Source organism: Polypterus senegalus, chromosome 6 (genome assembly GCF_016835505.1).
Source record: "Polypterus senegalus isolate Bchr_013 chromosome 6, ASM1683550v1, whole genome shotgun sequence".
NCBI classification, from domain to species: domain Eukaryota; kingdom Metazoa; phylum Chordata; class Cladistia; order Polypteriformes; family Polypteridae; genus Polypterus; species Polypterus senegalus.
Window position 1 is genome coordinate 34309567 of NC_053159.1, and position 23484 is coordinate 34333050.

At 41.2% G+C, this 23484-nt stretch overlaps 1 protein-coding gene across 2 annotated transcripts in view; it reads right to left on the reverse strand.

Moving 5' to 3' along the window:
- The window catches only part of LOC120530949 (claudin-19-like), a 33379-nt gene extending 14270 nt beyond the window's left edge, over positions 1-19109 (reverse strand). The window contains exon 1 of one of the 2 annotated variants that reach the window (XM_039755791.1): positions 18307-19109. In XM_039755791.1, coding sequence (XP_039611725.1) covers positions 18307-18529 — 223 coding nt within the window. In that variant the 5' untranslated portion in view covers positions 18530-19109. The remainder of the gene's footprint in view (positions 1-18306) is intronic. The other variant, XM_039755792.1, reaches the window with a different exon arrangement.
- Between the last annotated feature and the right edge of the window lie 4375 nt (positions 19110-23484).

Below are 23484 nucleotides of genomic sequence, written 5' to 3' on the forward strand. Positions count from 1 at the left end.
AAATGCGGTTCATATATACTATGTGACGTGACCTCTACTATCCGCTTTCGGTGTGATGATTGACCTCTAAGGTCAAAGTTCAACCCAGGAAAGACAAGGTCAAAAATCAAATAACCTGTATCCTGAAATTTTGGTACACATATACTACGCTGAAACTCTGCACTACAGCTTCATATTAAAAGCAAAGAGTTTTGGAACTATAATTCTTTTTATTTTATTTTATTGTAGAATCAACTCTCGGCAGGGCGGCCATGCGGTTCATGCGTATGGGTGCCGTTCTCATCCTTACCACCTTCGCTGTCACTTTCCCTACCTCTTCATATCTTAAATCATTCTTGAGGCAGTTTGAAGACTTAAGTGCCAGCTTAAGTGAAAAATTAAGGAAAATGTACTAAGGAACTGGAACATAAGCACTAATTTAATCAGTTTTAACGTGAAAAGATGCCAACAAAAGAAGAGAAGAAGCAGGCTGTTAGGGTGGAGAAAAGAAGAGCTCCTTATGAAGCAGCAAGTGCATCAATCTAAACGAATGGTAAATCTACAGAGAAACAGTAAGAAAACTACGAATGCTCAAGTCAAGTGTATTGACTACACGTTATTGTGCAGTGCTCCGTTACTGGTGTATATATATTTATATCCTGTGGGTTTTGTAACTGTCCATTCACCTCTTGCATACCCTTGTGCTGCTGGTTGTGATCGTGCATTGGCTATTCAAGTGTAGGTGACTCTTAAGCTATGAAATTACATACTAGTTTTTGTGTGGCTCCTTAACTCTAGCTAGGTGGGCCCCATTCCTCCTAAGTCCACCACCAGACTAGGAGCAACCAGTTTTTGTAGGCATGAATTTATGTTAGAAACATGAAATATCTCAAGTGTTTCAGATCAGATTTACTGTACGTAGAGTTGAGAAACATATTATAAAACGTATTCCCATTAGCTTATTTTCTGAGGTTAGTTGTACATAAGCTGTGATGGAGTCTTCACTTGTGTAGAGTTTTTCCTTGCCTTGCATTTAATGGATGTGCTCTGGCCCCATTGTAGCCTTGAATTGGATTAAGCAGAATTAAAAATGCTATGCTAGTTATACATAAGCAATGAGAACATTTTTCTTATCTCCTAAATGTTAAGACAATATGTTCAACTGGGGAACATTGCAACAAAAAAAAAAACAAAACAATAAGATCCATCCATTTTTTACTCACTAATTGAATTCAGGGTTACTGAGAGATGGTGAATCACCCTGCAGCAATGGCACCAGCCCATCCTCAAGCAAACTAAGGAAGACACCCACACTTACACATATTGGGTCAAATTTAGAGGCATCAATTAGGTTAACATACATCTCATCAGAAAATGTAAAAAAAATTTGCAGTCATTTGAAAGCCTGCACTCGCACAGGGCAGAACTGCCTGAACTGGGATTCAAGCTCACTCTTAAATATAAAGGTGCCAGAGCGGCTCTTCAGAGAAATGACATAGGGGAACCATTTTTGGTTGCCAAAAGACTCATTCATATGAAAGTTCAGGAAATAACCTTTCTTTATTTAGATCCATAACCTGCTCTGTACAGTAAATAGCCATGAATAGATGGTAACAGATTAGTGAAATACCAATGGGTCATGATGACTACAGTAACACAGGCTACCTCCAGGTTTCTTTAAGTTGTTAGTATCATGCTAGGTAGCCTACCAAACATTAAAGATTTTTTTAGCTACATATTAAGAAGTTTTGCACAAAGCAGAAAGAACCAATTTAATTTGCAAGGAATCCTTCCCAGAATGAAATGGTGCTTTCTCAAGCAATAGATCTATGAGGAATCACATAACCCAGTAAAGAACCATAAAGTGCCAATAAATAACCCGTATTTTTAAGAGTGTGCGAAGATGTAAATCAGAAGCACAATCCACTGTGCCGCCCTAACTGGTAAGATGTAAAGTTCAAATCTTTTCATTGTCAACTTGTGTTATATCCAAAAGAACATGTGTGATGTCACTGGGGGAAAAAGCTGGTAATATAAGAGCATATGACAGGTACAGCCCAGCACTTATCTCACTCTCTCTCTGCTTTGCCAAGAAGTTTTATCTGCTGTGTCATAACTCCCACATTTAGTGGAGCATTTAGAGCTCTGGTGCGTTTAACATAGGGTTTGTTTTTGTTTTTTTATTGATTTGTTTTGTGCAACTTTAGTAATATGACTTTGCATCAATTATATTCATGTTAAAGTGATTCTTAATTCATATAGTTTCTATCTATTTTTTAGACCAGAGGTGTCCAGCTAAGATCCCAGAGGATCAACTATGGGACTCTAACTACCAGAACCTGTGAGCCACTTGAAGCGTCATTCTGCTATGCTTCAGTTATTAGGTACTAATTGTAAGATGAGTTAAAGTCTAAGTAATCATCACGGACCTCAGCGTATTCAGTAATAACATTTGCAGTTCACCACCTATAGAACTAGGGGGGCTTCACCGCCTGCTCACTTCGCTCGCCAACCCCCCGGCCTGCGCTTTGTGCCAGCCACTTCGCGTCTCTGCCACTCACGTATGTGACAACAAACAGATCATTTAATTCTCACGGATAGGCCTCTTCATTGGGAAGAAACACTACTGATCCCTGATGGCAACATGAATTAGACAATCTACAAGTCTCTGACTTAAAGTTTATAGCCTAATAATATCTATATACTTCTGTCATATCACCTATGTCCATTGTGGAACGGGACCCGGACACAGACAGACGGACAACAGTTTTGCACCCAACACACTCATATTTATTTACACTATGTACAAATTAGTCCAGTGCACAACCCAGTGCCTCCAGCACCGATCCCCCAAAGTCCAGGCCTCTCTTCCCAGTGCCTTCCTTTTGGCCGCCTCCACTCTTCTCTCTGAGCTCCGTCCTCTTCCACCCAACTCTTGCTCTCGAATGCAGGGAGGCGGCTCCTTATATAACAGCCCGGATGGGCTCTAGCTGCTTCCCGGCAGTCCTCCGTGGACACACGCCCGTGTGGCAGAAGTGCCGGCTGAGTACCCGGAAGCCCTCTGGGTGTCCCCAGTCTTCTTCCCCTCAGCACCTCCTGGTGTGGCGGAAGTGCTGAGGTCCAGGGTTCTTCAGGCACCGGGGCGCCCCCTGGCGGTGGCCACGAGCCCCTACACGGTTGGGCTTCCATGCCTTCTACTCGTAGCCCCCAACACAACCAGGGTGGTCGCCCCCTCGTGGTCTGGAGGAGTCACAAGCCCTCCTCCGGTCCTCCTGGGCGTCCCGGCTGGATACCACCCCCAGCAGCCCGCCACACCGTATATTCAAACTCTTTTCGCTGTTCCGTTATTTCACTGAGTAATAATTTCCATTTGTTAGCACTAATGTGATCTTTACTATCATTTTTCTGAAACTTTCGAATTTTAGTACTTTCATAATCTCTAACCTGCTCTACATGTGCATCACGTCAATGTTTTTGAACCTCTTTACGACGTTCTACTTTGTCTTCTACTCTTTGTCTTTTATTTCCGACCTCACTTGGAGCTGAGAGCGCATCAACTGTGTCTGACAATACCATTCATACGATTGGACCGTGGGTGTGGTTGTAAATGTCTGAGTGGAGGGCGTGACTTGTCAAAATCTCTTGGCAAAAAGGTCTTGTCTCGCAGGACCTGAAGTTATATCTTGCGGGAGTTGAAATTATCTCAGAGAAAGTCTCGTCTGAGGATTTCCTTTTATAATAGAGCGATGTATAATGTAGTGGATATAGTAATAAATGCATTGCATTTTTTATTCCAACAGACTACATTACAAACATTAGCACTGCTTTTACAATTGACTATGACAGAGACATAGCATCTGAATTTCCATGCATATACAGCACACACAGACATTTGTCCTTTTATTATTTTTCCCTTGGTAGTAACCAGTCCTGGATTCCAATACCAGGGCAAATGCACATGCACTTCAACTTTTGCTCAAACTGGGGTCCATTTAAAATCACCAGTTATCTGAACTTCATGTCTTTGGGCTTACTCAGAGAAAACTCTTGGAGCAAATTTCCACTGACAGTTATTCATTTGGGGCAAAAATAACAAAAGCATATGGGAGAAAAGTCTTGACCTCTAAATCCCTGCATGTCTTTCACAGCGTTCCACGCTCAGACTTGTACAAAAATGCTTGACAAAATCGCAAGGAGCAACTGAGAATGTGAGGGAGGTTCTATTCTATCTGCAGCTGAGTCTAATCCCGTCTGAGCCAGGTCATGTGAGGAGCTTTGGAAAAGTCCCACTCATCAGTTGGAGTTCCTGAAGTGGAACATGGATTGCTGTTATTTTCTATATTTACTTAATCATTTTTTCATTTTGCCCTAATTTCATGCCAGCTCATAAGTCTATTACTTTATATATACAACTCACAGCACCCTGGCACAACGCCCACCATACATTCAAAGGAAAAAAAAACTTCTTGCAGATATTATTAGCATGAAATCATACTGAAAGAGAGCAAAATATCAGACAAAAAAAATAAAGAAAAACTAACAAAGTTGTGCACCATATACTGTATCTCTGGACTATTTAGTACAATTCATAGAGGCCTACTGACTAAAGAGTTGACTTGTAAATGTCAAGGTTGTTGATTGGATCCTCACAAAAGACTAAGAGGGAAGTCACTACAAAAAGGTGCTACATGAGAAAAGTTTGGTTTTACAAAGAAGGCGCTGGCAGCCTCACCAATCCAGGCAGCTGGGTTCAATGGAGAGACGAACCCAGCTAACAGTCAAAATGGTCAGCGTTCTCAGAGGTAATGACATTTACTCTTTTAGGATGTATTTATTTATTTAATTTACTTATTTATTTTATTTACTTATTTTGCTGACACCCTCATGCAACATTTAATATACAATTGACTATATTTCTTTTGTTTTTCCATTTTTCCAAAACAGACAGGTGAAGTGACTTTCTTATGGTCACACAGTGACAGCAGCAGGACCTGAACCTACAAACTCAAGGTGTGAGGTCTAGATGGTGTACACTCATAATTATACACAATTCAATCTCAGATAATATAATCATTACTCTGGTTATGGAAGGACTAAACCAATCAGAAAGATCCCATATTTTGGACATTTTAGTTGCTGAAATTATTAACTTTACTCCAGCTCCACCTAATCCTTATCTAATATCCAAACACTTTGCACATACAGTTAGATGTCTGATCTGCTTGAACAACAGCTCAGTGCTCTCTAATTTCCTGGCTTCCCCTAATCTTACTGATCAGGTGCAAAGTTTTTGCATCTGTCTCTCCATACCGTGTTACTCTGAAGCCATCATACCTGCTTGTCACTGTCACATGACTCTGAAGCCATCATACCTACTCACCACTGTCACATCACCCTGGCACTCCCAGGCTTTTTCCTTCCTGTCTCATCAGTCTGTAGCCCCCATATCTGCTAAGGATCATCATATTAAGGGTGGTGCAGTGGTAGCGCTGCTGCCTCGCAGTAAGGGTTTATGCCCCAGGTCCTCTGCATGTTGTCTGCATGGGTTTCCTCCAGGTGCTGTGGTTTTCTCCCATAGCTCAAAGACATGCAAGTTAGGTGGATTAGTGATGCTAAATTGGTCCTAGTGTATGGTTGATTTGTGTGTGTGTGTGTGTGTGTGTGTGTGTGTGTTTGCCCTATGATGGACTGGTACCCTGTCCAGGATTTGTTCTTGCCTTGCATCCTCTGCTAGATGTTCAGGACGAAGAGGATAAGAAAATGACATTACCTGACCATCACATCAACCTGACTTCTCATGTTCACTCATTACTATCACATCACCTCGAAATCCTTTATTTGCTGTGGACCATGCATGTCTGCACACCACTATGGGTCAGATGTTCACTTTCATTGTCACCTTAATCTTATGCTCCCACACCTGATCATCACTGTCATAAAGCTGATCACCTCCCACTTGTGCAGTTACTTGCCCACATTTTGTTTGCTCCTTACTTTATGTCAAAAGTTGTGGACCATCCCTCTTAAACCTCAAACTGCATGGGTTGCTCACCGAAGTCTCTGGATTTAAACACATGTCAGAGCCAATCTGTTCTCCAGACCTGGCCCCATGAGACCGCTCACTGCTCTGCTCTGAAGGGCTGACTTTGTGAGATGTGCTACACCAGCTTCAAAACAGTGGTGGTATAAGCAAGACACAATCCTTTAATTGGCACAGAAACCTTTGGAAACTGTCCCATAGAAATTAAAAACCAAAGAAGAGATCCCCTTAATATCTTTGTGGTTTCTCCTAGACAGCAATGAAAGGAGAGGGACACTGGCTATCTTACAAGTGTCTCCTCTTGGGTTTCAGAAGAGATCTCAGCAAAGTCATACAATGGGCTCAGATTTTCTAAGTAGTGTCATGACATTTTTTTTTTGCAATTGGAATCTATTTGCATTGTGTGCTTAGTAATACAGTATACTGTATGGTGAAATGTATGGACAGTTGTTTGTGGTGATAAAACACTTTATTATGATTGCAAAACTTTGCTTCTGAATAATACTATTAGTTCATCTACTTTATATTGATGTACTGCGTTTAGATCAAACTCTAGAAAAGATGGCAGTCAGTGTAGCATAGCGGTTAAGATTTTGCACTTCAAACCCTGAGGTTGTCGGTTCAAATCCTGCTACTAATGCTGTGAGGCCCTGAGCAAGTCACTTCGCCTGCCTGTGATCCAACTGGGAAGATCAAAAGAAATATAAGTTGTAAGTCACCTTGGATAAAGATGATCTGTCCAATAATAAGTAGAAAATGTGAATCTCTGAATGAGATTAAAACAAGACTAGAAAGGGATCTCACAAAATATACCACGGGTGTCGAACTCCAGTCCTGGAGGGCCGCAGTGGCTGCAGGTTTTCATTCTAACCATCTTCTTCATTAGTGACCTGTTTTTTCTCCTAATTAACTTCTTTTGTCTTTGTTTTAATTAACTTGACTCAGGCCTCTTTGTTGTTTCTTTTTCCTTAATTAGCAGCCGAAAAATAATGAGGCACAAAACAAGGTGCCACATCACCAGCTCACCTGTGCCCATCACGCAATAACTGAAACTAAAGAAAGATGAAGGTTTCGGTAAGGTCGATCTCTCAGGTTACTAAAACATCTTCACAGTGATTTTAAAAGAAGATTTGGAAATGTCTGCTGTGGCAGAATGAGAGAACCAACAAGCCATGGAATTAAATAACAGGTTTGATTAACAGCAAGAATCAGCTTCTCATTAGGAAATTGGTTGGAGTCTGAAATCCCAGTTTAGCTGGTCATCTGTTGACTCGTTTCACGTTCTAATTTCTGTTTGGCTGCCATTTAATGAAGAAACGAATCAATTCACTGGACTGAATCCTTAAAAACAGCGCAATTAAAAGGAAGGGAAAATGAGTTAATTAGCAGTGAAAACTGCTCACTGATTAGGAAAAGGGTTAGAATGAAACCCTGCAGCCACTAGCCCACCAGGACTGGAGTTCAACATCCCTGCTTTTTTAACCAAAATCATCCATCCATTTTCTAACCCGCTGAATCCAAATACAGGGTCACGGGGGTCTGCTGGAGCCAATCCCAGCCAACACAGGGCACAAGCCAGGAACCAATCCTGGGCAGGGTGCCAACCCACCATAGGACACCCACAAACACACCAAGCACACACTAGGGCCAATTTAGAATCGCCAATCCACCTAACCTGCATGTCTTTCTTTGGATAGTGGGAGGAAACCCACGCAGACACGGGGAGAACATGCAAACTCCACGCAGGGAGGACCTGGGAAGCGAACCCAGGTCTCCTAACTGCAAGGCAGCAGCGCTACCACGGCGCCACCCTTAACCAAATTCTCAATTTTGAATCCTTTTACCTCAGTTTTATCTCATGTCTCATTTTTGCCAAAAGGAATTTTAGGAGAAACATCTGTGACAAAGTTGATTCTTAAATGAAACATAAATGAGAATCTCTGTTAAGTCTGATGAGCTATCAAACTTAATCAACATTTGAGCAATGCAATTTTCCTATGGGGTATAAGAACTATGTTTCAGCCCACATGAATTTATGTTGAAATCTAAAACTTGCTTAGTTTACCAGAGTTTCTCATTTTGATCACCCCTCATATTTCTCACAGCTTCTCTTATACCTGGGTATCTCTCACAGATTTCCAGGCAGCTCTCAGATTCATTCTTGACCGATGATCGAGTGGTTCTAACAGGCAGTTGTTTTTAGGAGTGTAAGGTTTCAGTGAAACTGATTTTAGTAAAGTGAGTTGGTCATCTTTGTAGCAGGGAGGACAGAAAGCAATATGTATGTATATGTGTGTGTGTGTGTGTGTGTCTTTGTTTCACTTTGCCTCTTGTTTCTGTGACATTTAGTCTCCCTGTTACATTAAATTTAACAAAGCAGCTGCCTATGAATTAAAGTGGCCAAATTATGCTTCCACACATTATGGCTTCCCACATCCTAATGTAATAAGTAACTGTTTCAAGTTGATGGCATCACGCTTGATCAATGATTGAAGGGGTTCATTTCCTCTCAGTAGACAGGTCAGAATAATGTAGGAGCTGAAGGTGTTATAATGCTGTGGTCTTTATTTTTAGGTCACTTTGTAGTAATTGTGTTTGTGTGTGTGTGTTTCTTTGGATTACATGTTACCTGAAGAAGGGGCCTGAGTTGCCTCGAAAGCTTGCATATTGTAATCTTTATAGTTAGCCAATAAAAGATGTTATGTCTCTTGAATTCCCATTGAATCCATAATGGCTAACACGGTACAACACCCTAGTACTGTGCATAGCTACAAGACAATTGGTTCCCGTCCTGTCCCAGTCACCATCTGTGTAAATTTTGTCCTCTTTTCTCCCACAGGCATGTGTCAAATAGCCATCCCCCTATTTTTAGCTCTGTAGACACTCTGTAGACCCGCCATAATGACAAAACAAAACTTGCATGCTGCCTTTGCTGTATTTTGGTTAGTTAGTGTTTATGTTGGGGCACAGCATTATAGATAAGCAGACGCAGGCAGCCATCATAAATAGTGGCGATGAAAGCATGGAAAAACGCTTCTGGAGTACACATGTTGTTTGGTTGCAGATTCTCGCAGCATAAACTTATTCCTGTTGATGACAGAAGTGAACAAGCTTAGACTGGTAGGGTAGGCATCTTCAGTTTTATATGAAACAGTACTCTTTTTCTTCTCTTATGATACAAACAAGTGTTGTTTATTTTATTGGTACCACTAATTTGGCCTCATTAGTATACGAGTGTGTACTGTGGTGATCGGCCACTCTGACCTGGGCTGCTTCATGTGTTTCACGCACATTAACTTGATCGTCTCCAGTGCCCCATCACCCTGCACTAGAAAAAATGAGGTTGGTAAAATTTTTCTGCACAATGGCTTTAGCATAAGGGGTTTTTGTTCATTTAAAACTTATTAATGTAACCTTCTTTTAATCCTCAGAATCTGAATACATCAGAATTTCTATTGCAGTGACACTCAAATTGAAACCAGCACTTTCAACGTTGCTTTTTGCTCACAGCAACAATAAACAAGTCACTTGTCCGGCTCTTCGGCTGTGGGATGCCATTTGTGTAACAAATAACAGATAAACATTGTTTTTCATTCATTCTGTACATTTCTTGCTAATTTGTTAACAAAATGATCTTTCATGTACAAAATGACGTACTCCCCACCGGGTACAAATCATGGCAATGCTACGCACAGTCTCAACTTGTAAAAATATAAACAAGCCTTCCTATCTTCTCAGGCTTTCACTTTTAGCAGTTCTTTAAAATGAATTCATAAAATTTATGGAGATCCATAAGCAATGTAATGAAGTGCTATTTCACTGTAGAGTAATGTTTCTATGACATACACATCTCATAGTAAAATTGCTATATTAATACAAAGTTGATGTTATAATGTGCATCAAGGCACACTCATTAGATCTGTAATGACTTAGGTTACGTATAAAGATGTGTGCCAATCTGAATTCTCTATATGAAGAGGTTAGGTGTTAGTGTGATCCTGCCATCACTGTGATTCAGAATCAAAAGACAAGGTGGCATGACATCACCCGACTGAAGTCAAACTCCCCTAAGCTGACAGCTTTGCTTAATAATCAGAAGAGATCAAGATGTGGTGTTTGAGTTCACTGGGAATGTCAAAGTGTAAAGCATGTCTCCGAGAACTGAGAACACACAATGGGCTAACATTTAATCAACTGCCATCTTATCCGGTAGTTTTGTGAGAGTTAGTACAGATAAAGTTCCTTCAGTTTTGAGGTTTAGGTTAGGTTTAGGTGCAGCGGGTCAGGGTGGTAAAGGATAAAGATGGAAACATACTCACAAGCGAGGAGGGTGTGTTGAGAAGATGGAAAGAGTACTTTGAGAGGCTGATGAATGAAGAGAATGAGAGAGAGAGAAGGTTGGATGATGTGGAAATAGTAAATCAGGAAGTGCAAAGGATTAGCAAGGAGGAAGTAAGGACAGCTATGAAGAGAATGAAGAATGGAAGGACCGTTGGTCCAAATGACATACCTGTGGAATCATGTGTTTAGGAGAGATGGCAGTGGAGTTTTTAACCAGATTGTTTAATAGGATCTTGGAAAGTGAGAGGATTCCTGAGGAGTGGAGAAGAAGTGTACTTGTGCCGATAAAATTGATGAGCCATAGCATGAAGTTATGGGAAAGAGTAATGGAAGCTAGGGTAAGATGGGAGGTGATGATTAGTGAGCAGCAGTATGGTTTCATGCCAAGAAAGAGCACCACAGATGCAATGTTTGCTCTGAGGGTGTTGATGGAGAAGTATAGGGAAGACCAGAAGGAGTTACATTGCGTCTTTGTGGATCTGGAGAAAGCATATGACAGGGTGCCTCGAGAGGAGTTCTGGTATTGTATGAGGAAGTCTGGAGTGGCAGAGAAGTACAATATGTAAGAGTTGTAAGATTGACAGATGAGATTAGACAGGAGGCCCCATGGACTATGATGTTGGCTGATGACATTGTGATCTATAGCAAGAGTAGAGAGCAGGTTGAGGAGACCCTGGAGAGGTGGAGATATTCTCCAGAGAAGAGAGGAATGAAGGTCAGTAGGAACAAGACAGAATACATGTGTGTAAATGAGAGGGAAGTTAGTGGAATGGTGAGGTTGCAAGGAGTAGAGCTGGCTAAGGTGGATGAGTTTAAATACTTGGGATCCACAGTATAGAGTAATGGGGATTGTGGAAGAGAGGTGAAGAAGAGATTGCAGGCAGGGTGGAATGGGAGGAGCAGAGTGTCAGGAGTAATTTGTGACAGACGGTTATCAGCAAGAGTGAAAGGGAAGGTCTACAGGATGGTTGTGAGACCAGCTATTTTATATGGGCTGGAGACAGTGGCATTGACGAGAAAGCAGGAGACAGAGCTGGAGGTGGCAGTTAAAGATGCTAAGATTTGTATTGGGTGTGACAAGGAAATGAGGACATTAGAGGGTCGGCTCAGATTGGACAGTTGGGAGACAAAGTCAGAGAGGCGAGATTGCATTGGTTTGGACACGAGCAGAGGAGAGATGCTAAGTATATTGGGAGAAGGATGCTAAGGATAGAGCTGCCAGGAAAGAAGAAAAGAGGACGGCCTGAGAGAAGGTTTATGGATGAGGTGAGAGAGGACATGCAGGTGGTGGGTGTGACAGAGCAAGATGTAGAGGACAGGAAGATATGGAACAAGATGATTCGCTGTGGCGACCCCTAATGGGAACAGCCGAAAGAAGAAGAAGAAGTTTTGAGGTTTTTCCAGCTTATCTGCATTTCAAACAGAAGACTAAAAACAGCCAGCTATATGTCATGCAAGTCATTGCCTGTGTATTGTAGCTGAGCTTTTGCCCTTCAATTAACGTAACATTCTCAAGCCCATCGTCATTGGGGCTTTAGCCTATCTTAGCAATGCTGGGCACAAGGAAGGAATCTGCCTTGGAGAAAATGCTGATCCATTTCTGTGCTCTCTATTGTATGTAAATTTCAGATTTAGTAGACTGCACTCCTAATGTTATATTGGTCTTTTGAACGATGCTAGTGGCTTGTATTTTTCCTTTCTGAAGGTGTTATTAACATCTGAGTTACTTACAAGTAATATAGGCTATGTGTGCCAAGCTGTGTTTTGAGGAAAGAAAATTTAAGAGTCTGATATATTTTCCACTCATTCTGGAGCTCATCCGCATTATCAGTTTTTACACCTGCTTAATCCAAATCAGAGCAGCAGGAGTCAAAGCCTTTCTCCCAAAGTGAACATCAACTGATCACAGGGCACACACTCACACTTACTCATACTGGGTCATTTGAGAGTCACCAGTTAGGCTAATGTTGGAGGAAAAACCTGCAAAGACAAGGGGATAATGCAGCCTCCTGCAACCTTGAATTGAAATAGGCTGATCAGGTAATAAGTGGTTGGGTATTCTGTCCTTGACTAGGCATCAGTTTGTATAACCAAAGTATCAAAAGCCAGGCAGCTAATGTTCTAAACATTTGCATTAGCCTTTGCTACCCCTGACAATTATGACTATTAAAAGAAATTTGCTAATTTCTAACTGTTCACCTTCTGTAAAATATTCTATAACTTAAATTTCAGACTTTTCATTTCCATCTAAAATTTCTAGTGTTGTGACACCAGAAGTATAACCTTGATGCCCATTTTACATCCATGATACAGTTAGCTAATATAGTCCTTACATAATGTATGTAATATTGTTTTATAGTTATGTTATTATTATCTCTATATTATAAAAGGAAATCCTGGGACAAGACTTTCTTGGAGATAATTTCAACTCCTGCGAGAGATAATTTCAGGTCCCACAAGATGAGACTTTTTGCCAAGAGATTTTGACAAGTCCCGCCCTGCTCTCAAACATTTACAACAATGCCCACTTCTCATTCGTGTGAATGCTATTGTCAGACACAGTTCCTGCGCTCTCAGCTCCAAGTGGTGTCAGAAATAAAAGACAAAGAGTAGAAGACAAAGTAGAACGTCGTAAAGAGGTTCAAAAACATTACCGCGATACACATGCAGGGTAGGTTAGAGATTATGAAAGTACTAAAATTCGAAAGTCTCAAAAAACTGCTAGTAAAGATCGCATTAGGGCTGACAAACGGAAATTATTACTCGGTAAAATAATGGAACAGCGAAAAGAGATTGACTATATGGACATAGGTCATATAGACAGAAGTATGAAGATATTGTTTGGCTTTAAACTTTAAGTTGGAGATGTGTAGATCGTCTAATTTGTGTTTCCATCAGGGAAAAGTAATGTTTCTTCCCAATGAAGAGGCATATCCGCAAGAATTAAAAGATTTGTTGTTTGGTGAAAGTGAAATCCACATACGCGAGTGGCACAGACGCAAAGTGCCTGGCGTGTAGTGCAGGCCGGGGGGATGGCGAGTGAAGTGGACAGGGGGCAAAGCCCCTTAGTTTTCATTATTATTATTATTATTTATTTATTTATTTTAAATTTCAGTTCTCAAATTTCATATCCGCTTATTTATTTGTATCGGGTTAATCAGTATGACATCTGGCCCCACCTACTGGCGTCAAGTTAATAAGCTCAGACATAAGCAGGTCTGCCAGTCAGCTCTGGAATCACATGTCATTCTTGTGATGCTGAAGTTTGTTAGCTGATGACTGAATGATTTATTTTCTGTGAGTTTCCTTAATTTTCTGACAAATAAAGTTAGAAAATGACTATCTATCTATCTATCTATCTATCTATCTATCTATCTATCTATCTATCTATCTATCTATCTATCTATCTATCTATCTATCACACGGCAAGTAAACATGTATTTTTAATGCATGTATACAACACATTTGTGCTGGGGGGTGGTTATGACCCAAACATCATTCCACGATTCACTAATGTGCAGGCTCATTTTAATCAGAGTTACTGTATCTCATTTAATTTGCAACAGCTTGTGTATTCCCAAGTATTGTGTAAAGTGTGTTCAGGCCTTAAGGGCTTGAGTATATTTCTGCAGTGAACATTCAGTCACTCAAGGCACACAAATGAAAAGCTTTTATTCTTTGCTTTTGCTTTAACTGACTTTTGTTAATATGACTGGCACCCAGCTGCCTGCTATTCAGTACACATACAACACTCCCTGCCTTGGAAAGGCAAACAGGATAATTAAAGACCTCAGCCATACTGCCCAGCCACTTTTCTCATTTCTGACTTCTGGCAGATGCCACGGTGCTGCTGGCACTCTCACCAGTAGATTCAGGAACAATGTTTACTCACATTTCTTGATGCTTGCTGATCGGTTAATCATAAGAATTCAAATATTTTAATATAGCAAACAGTGTTTTTCAATATGTGTATAGAAAGGAAGGTAAAAGGCACAACATTTTGACAGCATAGCCTTCATCAGTTGTGCCATCATTTATATATTTTTATATTTATGCTTGCAAATATGTATTGTATTCCAGTAATGTTGAATTCAATTATGTGCTTTTCATTTATTTCATTAATTTTGTGTTTGTTTTTGGTATTGTATCGTTGTCAGTTCTTCTTAGGAGACATGCAAGTTAAGAATTTCTTTGAGTATACATAACAATACACTTGAATTAATGGGGCTTAAAGTAAGCATTAAATTAGTCAATACAATACATGTTATTTTTCGTATAGCACTCTTTACTGATTCCAGAGCAAATGTATACTGTTGTCCACTAAATACTTAAGCATGAAATACTCTTTATCAGTCTATCTAGTAACCAAAAATACTTAGAGGATCCATATTAGGGCTCATTTAATTCATAAAGTATTGTGATTGAAAAATTCTGTGTATCAGAGGTCCACATGCAGGTTACCTTAAATTGGGGGAAGGAGTGGATCTCTTTGAAGGGCTGACTGACACTCCATCATGGGGAAGTTCCCACTTTGTCCTCAATGCATCTGTGATAGTCACACCGCAATTCTTTATAGAGTAACACTAATTTGAAGATTAATTTAGTGCATATGGCACATACAGTATTCTTAATTTTTGAATAAAGAAGCACCTCCTATTTACTAATAATAAAAAAAATTTGGGAGAAAACTGAATTATCAGCTAAATATTCATCCATGGGCGGCACAGTGGCACAGTGGCACAGTGGGTAGCGCTGCTGCCTCGCAGTTAGGAGACCTGGGTTCGCTTCCCGTGTCCTCCCTGTGTGGAGTTTGCATGTTCTTCCCGTGTCTGCGTGGGTTTCCTCCGGGTGCTCTGGTTTCTTCCCATATAACCAAAGACATGTAGGTTAGGTGCATTGGCAATTCTAAATTGTGCTTGGTGTGTGTGTGTACCGGCTCCCTGCCCATTGTTTGTTTCCTGCCTTGTGCCCTATGTTGGCTGGGATTGGCTCCAGCATGGATATCCATCATGCTATATCCTAATTACAGGGTCACGGGGATCTGCTCGAGCTAATCCCAGCCAACATAGGGCACAAAGCAGGAAACAAACCCCGGGCAGGGCACACACACACCAAGCACAATTTAGGATCACCAATGCACCTAACCTGCATGTCTTTGGACTTTGGGAGGAAGCTGGAGGACTCAGAGGGAACCCACACAGACACAGGGAGAACATGCAAGCTCCACGCAGGGAGGACCCGGGAAGCAAACCCGGGTCACCTAACTGCAAGGCAGCAGCGTTACCCATTGTGCCACCGTGACACCGTGCGGCCCCCCCAGCTAAATATTTGTTTAATCCATTTGGCCTGAAAAATTAAAATCAGGATTTTATTTTTTATTTTTGTTTTTATGATGTTAATATAAAGTTAAGTTGCTTTATTGACTTTTCTGTACCACAGAACTAAGCCAGACACTTCCAGAACTGACGATATCAAAAATGAAACCCATCAGCTCTGAACGGCTTGGCCAAAATATGAGAATAAATTTTGTTTGACTAGCCGTCAATGACACAATGGTGGGTTTGTATGAATAACACATTAACCCTTTGTACAACTAAACTCTTGTCTTCTCCATAAAGATGCAATTTCCTTCATCCATATTGTATTACCAGCAAAAAAAAAATAAAAGTTATTTGATTTCAACTAGTGCAAAAATGTAAAAATTAACCTTAGGGGTTTAATTTTTCATTTAAACCTCAGGATGACTTTCTTGATTTTCTCTGATCTCAGAAGTATGGTAGAAGGGATGTCACTAGAGCCTGGTATCCCAGTTTTCAATTCTCTTATTATGTGGATGGCTTTATTACTCAGCTGGGTGGCATGGTGGCGCAGTGGTAGTAAGGAGACTAGGGTTTGTGTCCTGATTCATTCTTCCTTGGAGTCTGCATGCTCTCCCTGTGTCTGTGTGGGTTTCCTACTGGTGCTCTGGCACAGTCATGCAGGTTAAGTGGATTGGCGATACTCAACTGGCCCTAGTGTATGTGTGTATTTGTTCTGCGATGGGCTGGCGCCCTGTCCAGGATTTGTTCCTGCCTTACCCCCAGTGCTAGCTGCTCCAGTGCCCCCCCTGTGACCCTGTTCAGGAATAAGTGGGTTAGAAAATGGCTGATGATTACTCAGCTGACAAACGCTCAGTGATGAAGCTCCTGTTTATCTGCAGAGATAGCACAGGCAGGCAGTGCATAATCTCTACTTAACATATATATGCTTCGATGTCTTTTTTGTGTTCTTGTTAGGGATAGACAAAATTAATTTACTTGTATTACTTATAACATATTTATTTTTCATTTACTGTACATAGAGCACTCCTTCTACTTATCTAGTGTTTCTACTTATATAATAGACCTAGGCCTTCCTTTTTATTTTTACAGTACGTTCATTAATCTGACGTATAGTAGTCACCCATCGAGTCAGATATTAAAATGTCCTACACTGCTACAGCATACTCCACACTAACGGCAAGACCTTAAGACTCCACACCCACGGCGGGAGAAAACCCTAAGAAGTGTAGCCACTCTGTTGCCCCGTAAATCAAGCACCATAGTGTGCTTTTCATTTTGTGGGAGACTGGGGGTGAACAGGCACAAGGTACAACATTCATTAATTGGCCCCTCATCTTTATCAGACAGATTGGTCCACGCTGCTCAAGCATTTGCCTCCTATAGTGGTCCTGTTCCTGAATATTAACTTTATGTACACTTTTTTCTGTTATGGCCTAACTTCTTGTGGTTACGCACATATCAGGTTGTTTAGACGAGCTTCCAAGAAAGCAGTTTCACTTCTTTTGTGTGGCAGTTGAATTTAAATAAAGGCAGAGTTACGAGAAGTTACCGTTATCACTCTGGAAACTGCTTTGGAGAGGCTGGCAGGTGTCTCACCAAATAATTTACACAGAAGCCAAATGATGACTTGAATGCCGATGGGCTGAGCCTTCGAAACAAAAAAAAAAAAGAAAAGTTGTAAAGGCTTCAAAAGATTCTCACAAGCTTCCCCAGTGCTTGGTCAATGGGGTGCTATAAAACAAGACAGCACTGAATGCGTTGCTCAGTAAGGAAGCTGCTGTCAGATGAGTCACTCCATAGCTTACACAGTACGGAAGAACACAGCTTTAAAAATTCCTGTGGGTAGTAAAAAAGATCTACTGGAGTTTAAAATAAAAACGAGTCTCCTCCCCTAACTGTAATCGTTTCAGACACAACCTAGAGATTGACCCTGCATGACTCTGAGAAAGTCCCATCACCCACCTGAGTTCCTCGTAATGGATTGTAAGACATGGCTCTACAATGAAAGTGTTTTGACGCATTGACGTATGTTCTGTTTTCTTTATATTTTGGTCTACACAAATGGAACAGCTAAGAGGCAGTTACTTATTTTACGTACCATTCTTTGATGGTATTTCTTAGGTTTCTCCGGACTGACTTTTAAAAAGACCTTACTGAGACGTGAAGCATTCAGCCAGTCCATCACAACTAGTTATGGAGAATTCACGGCTTATACTCTACGGTGTTTCAAAGCTTACTCAGATCTGCTGTGATTCGTGTTGCTTTAGTGAGTCTCACGGGAAAGTTTCAAAGAGATTTCTGGCTGAATGGATGGATGAATTCCCAGGAATTATTAATCAGGAGGAGTGGAAGAAGCAGGAGCTTGATACATGCACTGTATCCATGTGTGAGAGGCAGGGGGCGGGTGAATAAGTAAACCTGCTCTGGAAAGTGAGGAGGCAGAAGACACTGGTGTGGACATCACATTTCTTACCACTAGCACGAGACCTTCCCCTACTCTGTTCTTAGACGCCACTAAAACAAGTTAGTCAGCAACTCCAGAGAGTAAGCTAAAGTGTAGCTAAAGTACATTTTAAGCACTATCCTTCCAAAGACATCCCACACACAGCTCTTCAAATGACTTACCATCCAAAGAGAGCAGAGAATCAAAGACCTTGCACTGTACTTGTCCCGTGCTCTGTGAGGCGCAGGACATCCAGAGCCCCTCGTACAGCCCCACGGCTGTGATGATGGCTTCCCCGGCATAAGAGGACTGTTTCCACTGGGGCAATGCTGTGGTTGAGATGATGCCAATCCAGCCACCCAATGCCAAAAAGTAACCCAGCAGCTGAAACCCAGAATTGGCCATTTTTGTGTTTTCCTTGATTCGTCACTTGGTTGCCACAAGACAGTTAAGAAAGGTCGGCTCACTAATGAAAAGCAAGTGGTTGCAAGGGCAGGTCCACCTTGAGGGTGACCAGTGTTACAGTTCCACAGCCCTTGTCTGTCTGTCTTTCTTTCTCTCTCTCTCTCTCTCTGTTTCTTCACGCACAGTTTAATGAGAGTAACAGGTCTAAAATTACTTTTCCTACAACGGGATAAGAAAGAATAAAATATGTATATATTACAAAAGATGATGCTTATAGTCCACAGAAGTGACCAGTCCCTTTCTGATAGAACTCGGCATACTCCAGCGTGTCATCTGGTGAGAGGACTCAAAAGTTCACAGAAAAGACTTGCTGCTGGCATTGAGATCCAAGCCACTGGAAAGTTGCTGGTGTATCCCTTTAAGAAGCCCACTACCTGCTCGCTGCTAGCTTCTCTTGATGGCTAAAGTGTATAGCAGTGCTGGCCTGGCTGGAGGCAGCGTAGTGACTGCATAGCTTCCCAGTTACACTTCACTGAGCCTGCCGGGCAAGCAGCAGGGGGAGGTGGGAAGGAGTGGGGTTGAACAGTAATAAAAAAAAAAAAGTGACTGGAAACAAAAAAAGCCTTGACATGCTCCCCAGCTGCACCGTGTAAGAGGGCTGAAGGGCAGCTTTCTGATTGGCTGCCTGAGCTGATAAGCAGTGCCCACAGAGAGAATTACAAATTCCAGGCAGCAAAATTATTAAATCAACTGGGAGCCATACAACGGCTGTGGACGCTGTTATGAAGTGGGAGGGAGCCGATGTGCTCAGAAGTGAAAGGTGGACTTTCTTTCTTTCTTTCTTTCTTTCATGGAAATACACATGCATTTTTTTTTTCTTTCAGCAGCACATACAAACTAGAGCTTGCGGAATTCATTGAACAGATTTTAGAATCATTATCTCACTATTAAATCCTAACAATGAATGGTGGTGTGGGCTAGTAAATTGGAGCTGAAGGAGTTGGAATGAGCAGCATTTTTGTGATAAGAAAACCTTTTGATTGTGTAAGAAGGAGCATCTGAAATAATTTTGGTCCAATACCCCCAAACTGAGCACAGAGTGGGAAAAACAGGGAAGCTGGGATGGAATCAGGCAAGCTGCATAAACATTGATTATAATTATTAAACTGACAGGAGAAGTGTGTGAGAAAGATTTCTGTTTTATTTTTGCTACTTCAAAATTGATTTTTTTTTTTCATGATCCTGCCTACTATACCACTTCTTAGTTTACTAGATTATCCAGCATATTTGAATATCACTATCATTAGAGCATTCTGATTCACTCTTCCTGTATTATTGTTTTGTCATATTTCTTATTCACTGGTTAATTTATTCCTCAGTTTTTTTGCATTTGTGTCGTCAATGTTTGCATTATATGCAAAAGGCTAGGAAGTGTTATCCCAGTGCTGTGACTAAAAAAATGAATTAAAAAGTGTGTTGCTGTCACAGGTTAATTTATGGCATGTATTTTTACTGTATTTTATTTACGGGGTTGGCTGAAAGTGCTAAGTTAAATGATATCCAATGCTTGCAGTGTTCTGGTAATTCTACAAGTTATATTTGGCTGTGTGGGGTGCCAGCAGTTTTCCCCTCCATAGAAGCAGCGTTTCAAGTCAGTCAATGATCAGCAGTACTTCTCACAACCTGTTTATACTACACGTGTTACCCACTGCTATCAAAAAGGAATTGCAATGAAGCAGGCATGGTCTTCAACCTAAAATCTCTTGTTCTTCAATTTTATATACTGCATGTGCAAGTCTCCACATCTAAGATGTATCTCCCGTATCCTGTACAAGGAGTGGCCCCACCCCCTGTCAACTGAAGACGTAGAAACGCTCAGAGCACCGCCTCCTGGTTTGTTTCCTCTTCAACCACTGCTAACGTGTATATTTTGGGATGTTGGACAAAAAGCCGAGCACCTGAAAAAAAAAACATGTAGACATTGGCCAGACCTACATTTGGACCCTGGACTCAGGAACTGTAAGACAGCAGTGCTAACCCCTCGCCACCGTCATTTTTATAAATAATACGTTAATGTGGCTGTCCATTTGTCTGTCCAGGATTTTAAATCACCTGTAGCTCGCAAACTGTTTGACCTATTAACCTGAAATTTGGTACACATATACTATGTGATGTCTACTGTCCTCTTTCGGGGTGGTGACTGACCTCCAAGGTTATTCCTCTTTTTATTTTTATTTTATTCTATTGCAGAATCAACTCTCGGCAACACATAGCAGGGTGGCCGTGTGGCGCATGTGTACGGGCGCCGTTCTCATTCCCTACCACATTCGCCGTCACTTCCTCTAAATCTTCATATCTTAAATCATTCTTGAGGCAGATTGATGACTTAAGTGCCAACTTAAGTGAAGAATTAAAGAAAATGCATTAAGTAATTGCAACACAAACTTAATCAGTTTTAACACGAAAAGATGCCGACGGAAGAAGAGAAGACGCGGGCCGCTAAATTGAAGAGAAGAAGAGCTGCTCAGGAAGCAGCAAGCACATAAACATCTGAGCAAACAAATGCTAAATGTACAGAGTATAAAAAGAATGAATGATCAAGTCAAGCATCACTGGTTTAAAAATAAAAGGTAACAAACAATGGGCACCAGTGCAAATGACAGTGAGTCCAATATGGGTAGTGGTGAGGTAATTTCTATTAATTATGATAAAGTTAAGAAGCATTCCCAAATAAATCCAGTATCAACAGTGGGCACCAGAACCAATAAAGAAATATGTGATGTAACGTTAACTTTAAATTTAACTTGTATTCCACAAATCATTTTATAGTTCTTAAAAAATCTTTTCAGGCACACTATTAACTTGTTTCTGCTCACATTTGAGCTGAGGAGCTTTTCACTGTTGCCCCTCTGACTGAACAGGCCTTCCATCAAGCTTGCATGATAAATAGTAAGGGTGGATTTGGGCTCTTCATGCCTTACTCACTTCAGTCACAATAAATGACTTTGTTAAGCCACTGTCTTCAATAACAAGAAAAGAAAGACACAAAATAAACGTAAATCAACTCCACCCCAGGCCTGAGAAAAGTCATTTTTATTGGCTCCAAAACATTCAAGCCAAAGCCAATGGAAGTGTCTGGAACAGTGATGTTGCCATGGGAACTCAGGAGCCGAGGCGGTGACCGCCAGAAATATGCAACTGCTTCTTTCAAAGATCTTGAAACATAAAGTCAAGGCTTTTTTTATTACTGACTCAGTGCTTTGACATCGTGTTGCATCCAGAGTTACTACTATTGCATTCATGGAATGGAAGGGCAGCATGATTGTCTTATAAGCTGTTACATTGTGGGGTTTGGAAAGACAGAGAATGAACCTAGAAACAAAACACAAGTGGTTCTTCATTAGACTTTAAAGCATAATGAAAGAGAATAATGCGTACTCTCTTAATTGTGAATGCCGAGGGTTACGGACTTGCAAACGGAGTCGGTGAAGGGTTAGCAGGAATTGGTAGGCTAATCACTGAGAACGCAGATGGCAGTTTCATGAGGTTTATGGCTGTTATTGAGAATGCATTTTTGATCTAACTTTGTGCAAACTATTCTATAATGTAAGGCATTGTTTGCCATTGTTGTTCCAAAGCTCTTGTGGCTAATTGTTGTTTACTGTTACACAACTGTCATAGCCCTGTACAATGTGCCAGTTCACTGCAGAACTCACTTACACACATACTAACACAAGGCCAATTAATCTAAGCTGTATATCTTTGGGAATGTGGGAGGAAAACTGGAGTATCACAGCACTAGTATGCCCCCCGGCATTATTTAAGGACTTAATAAATGGAATATTTTTCTAGACCCTTGTCGCTATTACATGGTCATGGTGACCTTGATAATAAGCCAGAACTACCAGGCACAAGGCAGAAGCCAGTTTTGCAGACGGTGCCAGTCTATTGCATGGGACATCCACTTACAAACCCACACTATGGCCGAGGACTTGGTCCTAGGACTTTGTACTCTGCTGCATTGGTGGCATAAGTGGGATTTGAAGTCAGTGCTAGACGACCTTAGAAGAGTTTCAGACTCACAGCTATATAATTGATTACCCATCTAAACTTAAGGAAGGGTGACAGCATATGGGTAAGGCATCAGCACACATTATAAGTTGCATATATATTTATAGGGGAGGCACGGTGGCGCAGTGGTAGCGCTGCTGCCTCGCAGTTAGGAGACCCGGGTTCGCTTCCCGGGTCCTCCCTGCGTGGAGTTTGCATGTTCTCCCGTGTCTGCGTGGGTTTCCTCCGGGCGCTCCGGTTTCCTCCCACAATCCAAAGACATGCAGGTTAGGTGGATTGGCGATTCTAAATTGGCCTTGGTGTGTGCTTGGTGTGTGGGTGTGTTTGTGTGTGTCCTGCGGTGGGTTGGCACCCTGCCCAGGATTGGTTCCTGCCTTGTGCCCTGTGTTGGCTGGGATTGGCTCCAGCAGACCCCTGTGACCCTATATTCGGATTCAGCGGGTTAGAAAATGGATGGCTGGATATATATTTATAAGTACTCTACATAATGAAATGCACTTCGAGATCCAGCCAGGGAATAGACCAAAAAGACTCAACCACAGGCTACAATGGATGACATTAAAACACACAGGAATAGAAGGCTACTGGGCACATGAATTGGATCATGATCTGTTGTTCTTTACTTGAAGTGGATACAATGATGATATTAGAGGTTGGTAATCAGAATTTTAATGTGCTTTAATAAGGTCAACCTCAGGTTGAATTTCCAATAAAAGCTAGAAGTGACTTTTTATTTAAACTTCATAATTCTACATGATTGCATTGTGCATACCAAGAAAATCCTAGGAACCCAATGAATGTTAATCAGCTTATTCTTTTTAACCCCCTGATGGCATGTGCCTGTAAGAATACTTAACATCCCCAAATAGACTACAAATGTACCA